This window comes from Diabrotica undecimpunctata, chromosome 6 (assembly GCF_040954645.1).
Source record: "Diabrotica undecimpunctata isolate CICGRU chromosome 6, icDiaUnde3, whole genome shotgun sequence".
Lineage (NCBI taxonomy): Eukaryota > Metazoa > Arthropoda > Insecta > Coleoptera > Chrysomelidae > Diabrotica > Diabrotica undecimpunctata.
The window spans coordinates 144556318-144572249 of NC_092808.1; the positions used below are offsets into that span (position 1 = coordinate 144556318).

At 31.9% G+C, this 15932-nt stretch overlaps 2 protein-coding genes across 2 annotated transcripts in view; one reads left to right on the forward strand and one right to left on the reverse strand.

Moving 5' to 3' along the window:
* Window positions 1-15932, forward strand: part of LOC140444029 (paired box protein Pax-6-like) — a 178960-nt gene that overhangs the window by 120527 nt on the left and 42501 nt on the right. The gene's annotated exons all lie outside the window — the stretch shown is intronic.
* On the reverse strand, window positions 9709-15909 carry LOC140444030 (uncharacterized). The gene is made up of 4 exons (XM_072535614.1): window positions 15750-15909; window positions 13506-13662; window positions 13339-13448; window positions 9709-10178 (listed from the first exon to the last, which is right to left on the reverse strand). Exons 1-4 carry the CDS (start codon window positions 15753-15755, stop codon window positions 9795-9797), a joined length of 657 nt encoding a protein of 218 aa, XP_072391715.1. The 5' UTR covers window positions 15756-15909; the 3' UTR covers window positions 9709-9794.

Consider the following 15932-nt stretch of genomic DNA (forward strand, 5'->3'; position numbering starts at 1 on the left):
ATTTGAGGAATTTTGCAGTATTCTAACTCGTAAATTGGATATAAAGGATTAGGGTAATTCCCTTTTAAATGAATACATTCTTGAAATCATTATCCGTTTTCAGACCTTCTGACGTGCTTGTAATAGTTAACATGGGGGTAAATGTTGGAATATCGCGTTTCAGACTACTTAACGAAAAACCGCAAAAGTTTGAGGTTAACTTGGGCTTCGCTGTTAATACATTCGCTATTTAATTTTATTGGCCGTCTACGAATTGTGATTCACAAACATTGCCGAAAATTAAATAAATGTATGCATAAATGGATGTTTATATGATTTTTATGATTAGTCATGTATGCCCAAATTCCTTGATTTAATGTGAATAAATAATCCTTTTATATTTTTGCAGTTGCCTTACCCAGATACCCATAAGAACATACTTATAGTAGAGAAACTAAAATTCTTCCTCGGATAGGAAAAACATCATACAAAAGGTTAACACTAAGTTTATACAACTAACAGTAAATGTTAAATTTATTTCTTGATTTCAACTAGGTATTTGGAAAGAGAGGACTATGGAGAAAAAGAATATCTTGGCTTCAAAACCTAAGGAAGTGGTTCAATACGTCTACAACCGGACTATTCCGAATAGTTGCCAGTAAAGTTAGGATATATATAGTTATATGTATAGGTATAGTTAAACAACTACCGTCCTATTTCCCTTTTGTCACAACTATATAAAACCTTCACAAGAATAATAAACAACCGACTAACCTATAAACTTGATAACTACCAACCAGTGGAACAGGCCGGATTCAGGAAAGGATACAGCACAATCGACCATCTACATGCGCTTAAAATCTTAATTGAGAAAACCAATGAATACAACCTTCCGCTGTACTTAGCATTCGTAGTTTATGAAAAGGCTCTCGACAGCATTGAACACTGGGCGGTGGAAGAAGCTCTGGTCAATAGTAGCATAGATTCAAGATACTGACAATTGATACATGATATTTACCAAAACGCAACCATGACCGTAATTCTGGACGACAAATTAATAACGGATAATATAAAAGTTAAACGAGGAGTCCGACAAGGCGATATAATTTCACCTAAACTGTTTACCTTGACCCTCGAAGATATAATAAAATCAACAAATTGGGAAAACAGAGGAATATGTATTAACAGAAAGTACCTAAATCACCTTAGATATGCGGATGATATACTCCTGATCTCCTCGGAACGACAAGAACTAGAATTAATGCTGAATGAACTTCATGAAAAATCTAAATGGAAATGGGCTGGACACAATGAACGTCTCCAAGACGGACGATGGAACAATGCCATCGGAAAGTGGCATCCATACAATGCAAAGAGATCAAGAGGCAGACCACAGATGAGGTGGAAAGATGACATCAGGGAACAAGGCAGAGAACAGCTCAAGATAGGGAAAGATGGAGAGAATTGGGTGAGACCTACATCCAACAATGAAAGGATAGAGAATAGGTTCAAAAAAAAAAGTTAGGATAGCTATGCTGATCACAACATCCGGACCGGAAGTACCGTAAAAAGAAGAGTTAGTCAATATTTGCTGAAAACTCTCCTAGAACATCACAAATTGTTGGATTATTTGTTGCTTAAGGGGGTATAAGATTAATATGTGGCCGAGATCTGTTCACCAATGACTCCACAAGTATTCTTCTATTCTAAAAATGTATCTACGTGAAGCATTCACATCAGCCAATGTGCCAATAAGTCTTTATAATGCTTGTCTATAAAATTAAAGAGGAATAATTCCCATTAGTTGGTGGTATACCATATATAAAAAACTCAAATATCGAAGTAAAACACTTATGTTGTAATTGGTAAATTTAATTAAAAATTAAATTTAGAGAAAAATAAAAAAAATCAAGTCGAAACGTTTTCGAAACCTAACAAGGTCAATCTCCTGGTTTTCATCATGAATATTACTTTTCAAAAACAGAGTTCTCATGCTGTTTTGTTTTACTTGCAATTAAACACAGTTTGACAGAAAAACTTTTTGTTTGTTAATGTTTCTTTTTCTATTAATCAAAGGCGGATTTTGAAATGTTTTGACTTCATACAAAGACCTAAAATTTTTAAAATCTTCTAGTTCCATATTATGTACAGTATATTTCATTTGGGTTTTGTCTGACTAACTGCTGCCAGTCCCAGGGAGTTAAAATAGAAATTATAATTTTTATTTTATTTCTGATTTTAAGTTTTTCTTAAACTAACTTCTGAGTGATGATGATTTATTAAATGATCCACCTATTTCATTTAAATGAATCAATTTACAGCAGGCACTTGGTTATTTACTTGACCAATTACTTCCTGATATCGTCTATAATGATTTCTATATGTTTTGTTGTCAACTAATTAAATCCAAGTATTTGATTCCTTGCAAGTATTTGGTTTAAAGAATATTTTGAAGGTTGAACGTCTAAAATTACTGCTTTTTGTGATTAGTCTAAACTTTTATATGTCTAAACTAGGTAAAAAAGGAAAATGGAAACAGTTGTTTTATGATTTGTATATTAATTAAAATATTTGTATTGTTTGGTTTGTACTTTCTAATATAATGTGAGTTTCGTTCATAGAAATTTTCATTCTGTTTTATATAATTTTGTTTTTATTAATTCCGTTACAGATATTTACCACAGACTTTGGTAGTTATACACAAAAGTTTGTAATTTGTTTTTCTTAGATATTTCGAATCCTTATAGCTGTATTTTTTTAATTAGAAAAGTTGTATGTTTGTAAAGTATAACCATATCAAACAATAATAACATTGGATTGTGAGTACTTGTGTGTACTTTACTAGTATATTTATATGGCAACTCTATTTTATTGGATTATTTTTATCATAAACATTTTGGTTACTGATTTTCATTTATTGAAACAACAAATCCTGAAAATATTGTTGAAAATCGAACTAATATTCTACCGAGGCTCATACAAGGATTGAATAAACTTCTGAGTGATGATTTTTACTTGAGGATACTTATTGAGTATCCAAAAGAAACACATAATAATGCTAACATTTTTATTCTGGCCGTACCGACCATGGTATGATTTCTTCAATCTCACTTCCAGGAATGACGGTATCTGCCCATTTCAGAAATGCAAATCGGATTTCATTTCCACCACGAGTAGTTCATCATATCTTTTGTCTATATCAGACTCATCTTCTTCATCAAAACTCAAGTATCTCTATTAATATGCTCTTCATTTAAAACAGCATTACTTGGTGTATTATTTGATTCTGAAATAAAACTAGGCTTATAATATTGGTTGTAGAATATTTAATAATATAGCTAGTATAAGCTTGGTATCAAATCAGTACATTAACTTTTTGAGGTTATGTTTTTTAATGATTTATAAATAATGAGCACAAAAGGAAGCTGACCTGTAAATGCTGTAGAGGAATTCGCAGAACTTTTCAGTAGTTCAAGAATCTTTCTTCCACGAAAATTATTACACAGTATGCTTATTATTAGTAACAAACAACTGTAAACACACCATAAATGGCAAAAGTACTATTATTAAATCACTAACAGTCTACCTGTCATCACGGAGATATGCAGCACTATGTGCGGCGGTCATTCACATGCATAGAAGAATAAAACATTAAGTCCACATGGTGTTCTATCTCTCTATGGTGAATATGGACTTGATATTCTTTTAAAGGTCGCTATCTCAACTAACAAATGGTTTAGGGTGTTAGTGGTTTAACATAGTGTTGTATCCCTCCGAGGTACAGATATATAAATATATGTTTATATATTTATATATTATATATATTTATATATTATTATATATATATATATATATATATATATTTATATATATATATACATATATATACATATATATATATATATACATATATATACATATATATATATATATATATATATATATATAAAGTCATAGACAGTAACTGACTACTGGTAGACAACAGACAGTTTAAGGTAACCGGGAACGGCCCAATACTAAGGAAGTAATAAAAAACGGGTGCTTCTAAGTGAATGTCTTTTATTAAAAGTCAAGCTTTCGCCACATAATTTTGGGCTTCATCAGAACTTGCTGTAATGGAAAAACAATATTTACAATCATCAAAGATGTTAGTTTTTATTCTTACCTTAATGTTGACACTATATCTTCGTGTATAGTAAAATCGATATGAAAATACACATAGTTTTAAAACCAAAAGAATCGCATCTCCCAATTGGAGGAAAAATGGCAAACAAAGCCTTTATTAAATATTCAAAATTATTTTAATATAACCATGTGGCCGGTATTTTTGACACGCACTTGTTAATTAAGTCATTTGTCGTTTCAACTGTCACTTATCGAAACGTCACCTGTCTCAATCACTTCTTCTTTTTGTTAGCATAGAACACTATGATTATTCAGTCACAATGTTAGACTTTTTTAAATTTCACACAAAATTAACATTAAAAAATATATATAAATATAGGTCCCGTTCTATATAAACATATCATGCTTTAATTTAAACCAAATAATTTATTAAAAAAAAAAGAAAAATGCTAGAGAATGCACCGACCACCGCACCATAAGTCTGATGTCTCACACACTTAAAATGGTTTTAAAGATCATATAAACACATTTACCAAATACTTGATATGAATATTGAAGAAACAAGAAACCTAATAGAAGAGACGTAGGTACCCGTGAAGCCCTCTTTGCATTCAACGTACTAATCCAGATTTGCTTGGATGTGAACCAAGATATCTACGTCTGTTTCATAGATTACAATAAGGCTTTCGATAAAGTCCGCCACAAAGAGCTAATGGACGTCCTCAAAGCAAAAAAATTACAATACAATGACCTTCGAATTATAACAAATCTGTTATAAACAGCAGGCACACATAAGCATTAATGAATACACATCAGAAGAGTTCGAAATTAAAAGAGGAGTGCGACAGGGGTTTGTATTGTCACCACTACTATTTAATGCATACTCTGAAGAAATTATGAAAAGAGCTTTTGAGGGAGAAACAGCAGGAATAAAGGTCAATGAAACACCAATTAACAACGTTAGATATGCGGACGATACTTTCATAATAGCAGACAACCTCCAAGACCTCCAAAAGCTAATAAACAAGATAGTTGAGTATGGAGAAGAATATAGATTATCAATAAACATCAAGAAAACTAAATTTATGATGATATCAAAAACCCGAAATAATGATGAAAGCCTGACAATTAACGGTAAAACTTTAGAACAAGTTGAAAACTACAATTATCTTGGCACAATAATTAATCACACAAACGATTACTCCAAAGAAATCAAAGTTCGAATAGAGAAAGCACGAACAAACTTCAATAAAATGAGAATGGTACTTTGTGCAAGAGATATGCATTGATATTAGACTTGGGAGTGGCTGGCAAGGTGTTATATTTTCTTTACTCTGCTTTACGGACATGGACATGGAACATGGACACTTAACGCGTCGACTACTAAAAAATTGGAAGCATTTGAACTGTAGATGTATACAAGCATCCTGAAAATATCATGGACCGAGCATGTAACAAACAACGAAGTCATGAGAAGAGTCAACAAACACTTCAATTAATTATACAAGCGAAAATCCAGCGCAAGAGAAGTGTAGGAAGCAGAACAATCTCATGGTTGCGTAAGTTGAGGGAATAGTACGGATGCACATCAATCGAACTATTCAGAGCGGCAGCATCTAAGATCAGAATAGCCATGATAATTGCCAACCACCGTCGCGGAGATGGCACGTAAAGAAGAAGGCATTTTTTTACAAACTTTTTTGGATAAACCGTACATAACAGAATTATCATCCAATGTCGCACTAAAAACTTACGCTGTATATATATATATATATATATATATATATATATATATATATATATAATATGTATATATTAAATATACCTAAGCTGAATATTATAAATCACTTCTAAACTTTTGTTACCTCTAGGTGCATATAAATCTTTGGAAGGGTAAAGGATCCAAATAAACGTTGTATGGGGATATTTAACATGTTAAAAGCACAATTACTTTATTGGTGTGAACCATTGTAAACCCTGTCGATTTATCCATCAACGGTGTGTAACAAGCACAGATGCATCTGCATAGGTGCGATGATAGGGGCATTTAAAACCACACCTACTGCAATTATACGGGAATTTTTGATCCCCTTCTATTGAAATCGGTAAAGGAAAACCGCACGCATGATCATACGCGTTAGGAGCGTTAGTTGGATACAATGAGTAAATACAGCGGTGGAAGATGTTTTAATACAGTTTGTGTATGGATATCATTTTGAACATTTAGTTTTAGGTAAGTGAATAACTCTTGATTCTCTTCGCGAATTCATCATATTAGATTAAATATTTTATATATAGCTCTGAATATAGTATCAACTTGATATCAGCTGCTGTAAACTCTGAAAAGGACTTATTAATACGTATATGCTCAATACACTTTATTATGTATATACATATATTTATATTAACTATTTCTTTATTTTTTTAGATATTTTGGTTAGTGAAGGCAGTATTCACGATTTTGTTCTTTATTTTCTTATTTCTTTTATTATTTAATTTAACACCTAGGTATTAATACATCTTAACGCATTCCTAAAAGAGTGCCTACTCCATTGTTTCCCTTTTCTCTGTTTCTCCATTGAGTTTCATAATGTTTTGCCTTTTTTGAGCTGACAAAGTTAATATTATCAATAATTTCGATGTATCTTCTACAGGATGCCACCGACGCGCGACGATGATTAAACTGTTTAAACCATAACCATTTTTTTGTTTCATTCTGTATGTTGTTTTTGACTAGAAAAATCTCTTTCTCTGTTTTTCCTTATTGAGAAAAGTATACATTGAAGTCGCTATTGGCAAAGGTTTCCGAGAAAAACGAGTCTCAAAAGGATAATATTAACATCTAAAAGAAATGTTAGTTTATTGGCGTAGGTACTTGACTGCTATCCGCAAACACCAAGAAATAACACAATAAAACAAGGATGAGTTGTGTTATTATTGTATTAAAAATTACAAATTGAGAATAATTTTAACTATTATCTAATTAGAGAAAGCGTCTTTTTAAATCGGATGTTCAAAATATCGGATGTTTGCCTCAGTATAAATTTACTATTAATGTAGATGGTAAATTATCTGAAGAAAGAAAAGTCCATGAAGGAGTTAGACAAGAATACATACTATGCCCACTACTATTTAAACCGTACTCTAATTATACTTTCCATCAAGCTTTAGTCACATGTACTTAATGCGGGAATTTCTGTAAATGGAAGATTGATCAATATTATACAAGGCGCCGATGATACAGGGTTAATTGTTAGCAATCTGCAAGATTCACAGGACTTATTAAAAATAATAAATATATCCATCCACATGTTATTCAATTCTTGCATTTTGCTTTTCGACTTGATCCCTATTTGCTAAAGGTGACGATAATGCACCACCAACACCAGAGGTGCCGATAAACGAAGAAATAAATATTGAGGAGGAAGAGGTAAAGGAAGCATTAGGGACATTAAAAAATAGAAAATCACCTGGAGAGCACAGAATACCGAACAAGCTCCTAAAGTACGGAGGACCAGATCTGACCAAACAACTATTAAAACTAATCCAAAAATTAATAGAATAAAACAGAATTCCTCAAGAATTGAGATCAAGGATCCTAATACCCTTCTTCAAAAAGGGAGACAAATCAGACCCAGAAAATTACAGAGAAATTAGTTTATTAAACACAACCTTAAAATTAACGACACACTGATAACAAATAAACTGAATGAAATTATAACAACAATTACAATTTTACTGTATTGATTTTCTTCTCTGCCTTTGTCAAATTACCCTGTAGTTTTGCCGTTACTAGTCTATGATTTGTCCCGATTTCCGATTCTTTATCTATCATCACGTTTTAATTTTTTCGTCAGCTCTTGTGTATTGTTAGTCAATCAGGCTTTTCGTGATTCTTTCTATTGCTACAAAAATATATATAAATAGAGAAAATATGTTTCCTATTAAGAGATCATTTCTTCTGCAAAAGACTATCAGCTTCATTCTGTTTCTGTTTGCTACTTATTTGGCATATTTTCCAACGCATGGATCACGTAAACAAGATCTATATTATACAAAATGCAAAAGTAGTCCTTGACTATTCAAGTGCGTGTTTTTTACAGTTTTATACGGCGCTGAGGGATAAAAGATGACAGAAACGAGGCGTTTAAATCGAACAATTTTCAGGCTATCACGCGTCAGTTATACAACGAACACTGGAGTAATTCAATGAATGTAATCAAAGGAAGAACTATCAATCAATAATTTATTAGATCTAAAAAATACAATATCATTATCAAAGTATATGCTCTAGTAATTTTACTTGGTTTAGATTACAAAAAATACTTCGCATCTTTTGGGATCGTTCCCAAATCAAAAATATAACTTTCTTCGTCATAGTGAAGAAGATGTCAAAGGTAGAAGCGGACTGAGAAGACAACGAAATTTATGGCTTAAAGCTTATGACAGTGAACCAATAAAACCTCGGATAGAGTTATTATAATTAGCAGATAGTCATTTGTAGGTCCACAATAGCGGTCTATATGGGCTATTCAATTTTTTCCAAGCAAAAAAACTGTTTCCCATATTTTTCACTTTTTCTTGCATAGTGGGGCTCTAGATGCTCAAATTACAGATACATTTGCGATTTTGTTAAACATGACTCCGTTAATAAAATTATCCTAACCAGCTAGACAAAATGGGAAATTTCGAAAAACTCTCTTTTCCTTAAAGAAAATTTAATCTCGAAAGCATCTTTTTTTTTCAAAATTTAAAAAAATAATGGTTAAAAAATATATACTTTATCGTAACAATAAACACAGCTTATATCTCATAGAATAAAATGGTATTACATTCACTTGAATGGTCAAATTCTCAGTTTTTCCGAAATTTTACGTCTTTTTTAGTTTTTTCCAGTTTCTCATTAGTTTCTGAACCCAAATGCCATTCTGAATACATATTTATATCCCCCACAAAATTGGGGAATTTTTATAAACAATTAAAACAATCTATAGAGCATTCGATAATAAACACGTTATCATAACGTTTTCCAACTACAAAGCTGAGGGGACTAAACGACGCAACCATTCTTAAATAGCTGACACATAAGTCATGCGCAGTAGAACAGTGAACCATTGAGCGGGTTATTTAAAATGTTCCTACTCGCAAATAATGTTTGTCATTAATACTTATTTTTCAAGCAAGAACAAAAAGTATTATGAGTTACATAATTATCTTATTTAACAATGTTTAAAAATAATAAATTGAAATTTAGAAAATTGTAAATAATAATAACTCTTTTTTCTGTAATTGAAGTGAGTTGCTATCAACAAGTCCTCACAGACACTTCGTCTAAGGACTAGCAACCCCAATGGAGTTTTACGTTGCCGTGTAATCAATTCCTTTTTTAAGTTAAACATCATAGTTTTTAATTATAAAAAATGTAACTCAAAGTTAATCTAATAACATTTAAATGGTTTTTACCCATGAATTTAGTGATTTCAAACATGTACATCCAGATGGCACTTATAATGGAATAGTTATTCCGAAAACGTTCTGTATAGCCCGATAGGGTTCTTATTATTATACCTTTTTATAAAAAAATTTTTAAATAAAAACAAAAAGTGAATTCAATTCATTTATTAATAAAGCTTTGGATTGTAAACATCAAATAAATAAAATAGCATCACAAATATAAATAAGTCAAGAGATTATTGGTAAATCTGTACAAAAGAGGAACTGTATGGTGTCACAACCGATGATTGAGAAACATATCCCGCAAGGAAAGGAACTGCTTGAACTGGTTGGTATTGAACAGGTACGGCCTGCTCTACTTGAACGGGAACTGTTTGCTCTACTTCTACTACTTGAGGAAACTCTTCCAAACGAGCTGGAGCTGCAACAGGTGCTGGGGCCCTTATTGGTGTAACTGGTTTTGCATTTACTGGGGTAACTCTCAATGGTGCCAATACCAATCTTTCAGATTTGGCTGGATTCACGATGAAGAAGAATTGGTTTGGTTGTGGAACGGTGGATTTTTCTGATTTTTTAGCTTGGAGTTTTGCTGATGAGGGCGATGTCTTTATACTTTCGGCCTATAAATATGAATTAAAAAATTATATTAGAATTATGAATTAAAAATAATAAATCATAAATAGAGATTAACTAGTAAAAATTAATGGATGGTCATAAAAATACAATTATTTAGATAACTTTTTTTTATCATCCTTATTTGATTGGAATGTATTCCAATAGAGTATTTTTTGAGGTCTCTAAAGAGCTAAAAATCAACTGCTGTTAGAGTGCTAAAAATGAAGAAGTGGCATCTGTATAAAGTACATATGGTGGAGGAGCTGTTAGAAGATGCCTTTGATAGAAGAATCTAATTCTGCGAAAACATTATGGAACAATGTAACAGAGATCAACGTTACATAGAAAAGGTACTTTTTTTTAGATGAAGCGGCTTTATGCTCAACGGTATGTAAACCATCACACATATCGATACTAAGAAAGAGAAAATCCACAATGGATGGAAGAATATACAACACAATATCCTGAGAAGGTAAATGTTTGGGCCAGCATTATAAAAAATCGTATTATAAGGCCATTGTTTTGAAGAAAACTTAACTGCTCCTCGTTATCTGAAATTTCTTCAGAATTATCTGAAACCAAAGCTATTTCCAAATAGATATGATTTGTGCTTCCAACAGAATGTAGCTCCCCCACACTATGACTGGGGACTATGAAGGTGATCTTTCGAATGGTCACCGAGGTCTCCAGATTTGACTACGTTAGACTTTTAGACTTTTTTATGGGGATATTTGAAGAGTTAAGTATATCAATGTCTACCGAATAATGTAGAGTAGTTGAAGTAGCACGACAGAACGGAAATTGCAGAAATAACGACTGAAGTCATTGAAAACGTTAATAAAATTATTAAAACCACACCCATTTATAAAATTTTATACTTTAAAACATCTGCGACGAATTGACTTGTATCCAAGTCAAAAGCTAGCACACACACATAAATACATAATTAAACCGCTTCCAAAAGATCCGTTATTTTCCTAGCTTTGTGAATTATAGACCAAAATTTCAAACAACACCATAAACACTTTTTAACTTCTTCTATTGTAGGTTTAAAAATTCAATCTTTATCCCTAGTATTTATTTAGAACATAATTTTATGTTCTTTTCTGGAAATAACTTGCGAGACTGTTGAATTATAAATTACAAAATCGCTTATTTCCACGACCGGCTAAAATTCTCGTTTATATGGAGGGAAACCCGATCGTTAATAATTTACATGGAGCGAGTATGGAGTCTGCGAAGGGATAAGAAAGCGTTGATAAGGAGAATACGAGCAAGAAGCCAAAATCAATCAAAATCTTATTTAATGCGTATATTCCGCGGGGTTAGACAAGAGCGGTGTGTATAAGTGGGGCGAGAGAGGGTGTTAAACTGTCGAGAGGTAATGGCTTACAAGGCTAGCGGAAGACTTGGTAATAAAGAGCACATTGGACTTTAAAATATGAGGTACTAACTAATTAGAAATGCAAAGTATATTAGATAAACTCCAGAAGACAATATTATGGGACGATTACAATTGATGAGATATTTATCAAGAAGACAATAATGGATAAACCGCTTCAGTAATATTCCCTAAAATACAAAATGGGTAGTTTAAACATAAAGAAATCCGTAAATACCATTTTAAACAGCGTACGAAGGATAAAAAATATATTATTGATCTCATAAAACACAAATGTGTAAACAAAATAAAAAAACAAAACCTGATTCAAACTACAAGCAGCCAATATACCAATTAGCTGCAAAAGGTGCTGAAGGAGAAAAATCATCAGCATAAAAAAGAAACAACTATTTGTGAAATTAAGAATTAAAAGATCTTTTCAAACAAAATAGGCTGTTGTAGGTCGACTGCAATGAAATATGGTTAGTTCATAAATATAAATATTTAGGTCACGAAATCCAAATTACTAGGGACAACCAAACTGCTGAACTGCAAAGAAGAATTACTTTAGCATAGGCTTCTTAGACCACATACACGATGGACAGACAACGTCAAAAAAATCGCTGGGAATTGGCTGCAGGAAGCTCAAAACCAACACAACTGGAAGATATTAGGAGAGGATAATATTCAACGTTGGACGCAGAAGGCTAGATGATGATGCTGATGATCAAAAAAAAGAAAGAACTATAATAAATGAGTAGTTTCCAAAGATACAAAATATTAAAATATGTACAAAAGGTACTGCTGCCTAGTTAATAATAAAGCAGTCAAAAAAATAATACTAGGAAAGAAATTGTCATAAGATTGATAGTGTATCAAGTAGCTCTGAATTTAAAGCTTCCTGGAACATACCCTAAAAAGTTTTGAAAATAAATGGAAATGATAAAATATTGATTGGTCAAATTGAACACGAAACCTGGAAAAACTATTTAAATACACTACCATTTGATGTCTCAGACTAACGTTCATCCTTTCACAAGAGAAGAAATAAAAAAAATGTTATCGAGAATCAAAAACAGCAAATCATCTAGCCCCTGAGCTATACCTGCGGGACTCTTAATTTAACTTTAATATTTAAACAAAAGTTGAATTAAGGAATAAGTATTATATGATTGGAAATTTTATACAAGAGCAGGGAAAATACAACTGAATAAACTACAGTGTGCTACAGCTTCCACAGGTAGACTGTACAATAGAGCATTACGAGATGCAAAGGAAGTTAGTTTAAAGAATACGAGAAACAGAGTGGACACCTGGTACAAGTCAAGTGCATCTAGTATTTAAAGATTAAAAGTATATATAGCTAGATATGATGATAACAGGTGGACACGGAGAATATTAGAATGAAGACCAAGAAGGACAACAAGAAGCATGAGAAGACTTCAAAAGAGATAAGTAGATGATATAAGAGCAGTGGCAGGTAAACAGTGAGTCATATTGGCGTAAGATCTAGAAAGATGGAAGTAATTGGGAGAGACCTAAGTTCAGTACACATTACTGTACAGTACCAAGTACACATTAAAAAGAGTAAAGGAAAAGAAACTAAAAGAAAATAACTAAAGATAAAACGAAGCAAAAAGTATAACAAGAAACAAAAAAGAATGGATAATTTGGTAAATAAGATTGAAAGGGACCATGTTGTACATAATTAAAATATCGTTAAGTCCTCTTTGCTCCCTATGTGATATATCACGTGATATATAAAATTAAAAATCCAATTTTACCTGTGGCTCAAAAGTAGTAGTTTCTTCAATGGTTTCAGTTGTAGTAGGCTCTAACTCAGTGTCGTTCTTAGGAGGTCCATAGATAGTTTGGGGCTCTGGAGGTCCATATTCTGTATTAAAGAAAAACATTATTATATTGTTTTAAAACTTTAAACAATTTTTATTACCTTGAACGTTACTTCTGACTGGGTACTGGAGAAGAGGTCCGCTTGGTTTCCAACCGCTTGGTTCGTAGGGAGCTTCCGCGGCTTTCTGTCTCAGAAATTGTCGTGGAGGCTCAGCGGAGACGACGGTGGCGACAAGGAGAATAGCTGCTACAATTGACTAAAAACATTTCATAGGTAATGAATTATTTGTATTCTCCATAATTAGAAAATATATTTGTGAAAGACTTTAAAACAGATATTTTTAAGAAAATTTGAACCAAATCATGGATTGATTTAGTCGATGTTAGTCAACAAGTTCCCGATGGTTATAAAAAGAAAAATCAACAAAATTTACCATGAAGGAGAAATGTAATAACTTAGCCTTTCTGGTGAAATCAGCTGGTGTGCGAATGTGTAGTATATTTTGGTGAAAAATGGAACATAATTAATAAAGGTACTATATTATATTTACATGGCACGAATAGGGAAAACGATAATATTACAGATTTCTTCGATCAACAGTTTTAATATTTTTAAATCAATTGTTCTTATCTTTTATTTTGTTTTATTTTTAATATTAAAACAATCTGACCTAAAATAATAATAAAAATTACTATTATTACTAATAAAAAAATAAAATAATTGATAAAAGAAACTGAGGTATTACTGTTTTTTTAATTAAAGGTAGGTCGAAGCCTGAAATGAAAAATCTCACTACCAAAATAAAAACTTGCATCAGACATTTTAATTCGGAAAAATCTTACGAATAATACGAGTGGCTAACTGGTTGTATATTTAGGAATAAACTCTTTTGCTGTTGTTGATTTTTTCGCTGTGTGTTTTTTATGTTTTCATGAACTTGGGTTCAGAGGTCACGGCGAAATCAGTACATCAGCAAATAGGGGCAATTACATGGATCTTGTTTCACTAATTTCTAAGTACGATCCTTGTTTAAAAACTTATTTAGAACAGTCCAGTGTGTTTCAAGGCACCTCAAATTGAATTCAGAATAATTTGATTTCACTGATAATGTTGGAGATTTTGAATCGTGTTATAAATCGCGTCTAAAATATTATCAGATTTTAGACCAAATATTCCAACAAATGGAAAATAGGTTTAAGAATTTTGATGACCTGGACTTTCTCGAGCTGTGTAATTTTAATGCATTTAAAAAACACATTTTCCTTAAAAACAAATAAAATCTTTGATACGTCTTTATGAACAATACTTTGATTTGATTTCATTACGTTCGGATCTAACAGCTTTATATGAAACTGAGGACATTGACACAAAAAATAATGCCAGTGAGTTACTAAAGTTTTTAACTTCTTTGGACAAAGCATAGGTACTGAAATTATGTGAGTTACTACTGACCATTCCAGCTACTTATAACTCTGTAGAACGTAGTTTTTCAATACTAAAACGATTAAAGACTTACTTAAGAAACTCGACAGAGCAAATTCAACTCTCTAATGTTTCTCTTTTGGTAATTTAAAATAATCAGGTTAAAGAAACGTCACAATATCCAAGTTTTTACAATGAAGTTATAGACGAGTTTGCCAAAAATGGTAGAAGAATTGAATTACATTATAAATAGGTTAGTTTTTACATTTTTTTTTTTTATAAATTGCTTCCCTTGTTTTAAATTTCACCGCACGCCCCTGGTGCAGTGGTTTACAAAGTTTACGAACGCGGCACGTGAACTAGGACTTGTTGTAAACGAAGAAATAATAAATATATCTGAGTTGCCAAAAACTTGATTGTAGAATTTACAAAACAGTCATCAGACCAAGAATGACGTACAGGCAGAAGGCAGAATGACATACGATCTGATACAGAGAGAATAAAAAGGATGTTATAAACAGCAGAGATGAAAACACACAAAAATGGATAGTAAAACACTATGTGACAGAGCTATAAGTACAGATATACGACGTAGATGCAAGGTGGAGAACATCAAGAACTGGGTAAGAAATAGAAAAGTAAAATGGAGCGATCATATAAGCCAAATGACAACAAATCGAGTAGTAAGGACGGCAAGAGACGGTTCCCCATAAATATATTCTGATATATACCCAAAGTGGAAAACGAAAAGTCAAAATAAATGTTAAACCAATATTTTGGCTAGTTCTCAATAGAAATAGTAAAGTTATACAAAGTAAACAAGAAGGAAAAGATGAAAACTATGGAATAATTATGTCAAATTAAAAAAAAGGAAACAATGGTAATAAAATAATAAATAAACAATAAAAAACATGATCTTACCTTCATTGTTTTGGTAGGTAGTTGGTTCTTGTTATCACTCGAACAAATGATAATAATCAAAAGTTAACCGGCAATATTTATATCAAAAAAACTCAACTGCGGTCCTTGACTGATTGTTCAAATCGGTATTGAATAATAATTCGTTGGGCTTCGTCCAGAATAAATAAACAGTAGACATATTCA

Bases quoted from the DNA above. Each gene is read 5' to 3' on its own strand.
- LOC140444030 (XM_072535614.1), bottom strand. The intron at 13,449-13,505 runs GTAATAAAAATT...TCTTTAATACAG, and splicing joins AGTCAGAAGTAACGTTCAAG to AATATGGACCTCCAGAGCCC. The intron at 10,179-13,338 runs GTAAAATTGGAT...TCATATTTATAG, and splicing joins CTACTACTTTTGAGCCACAG to GCCGAAAGTATAAAGACATC.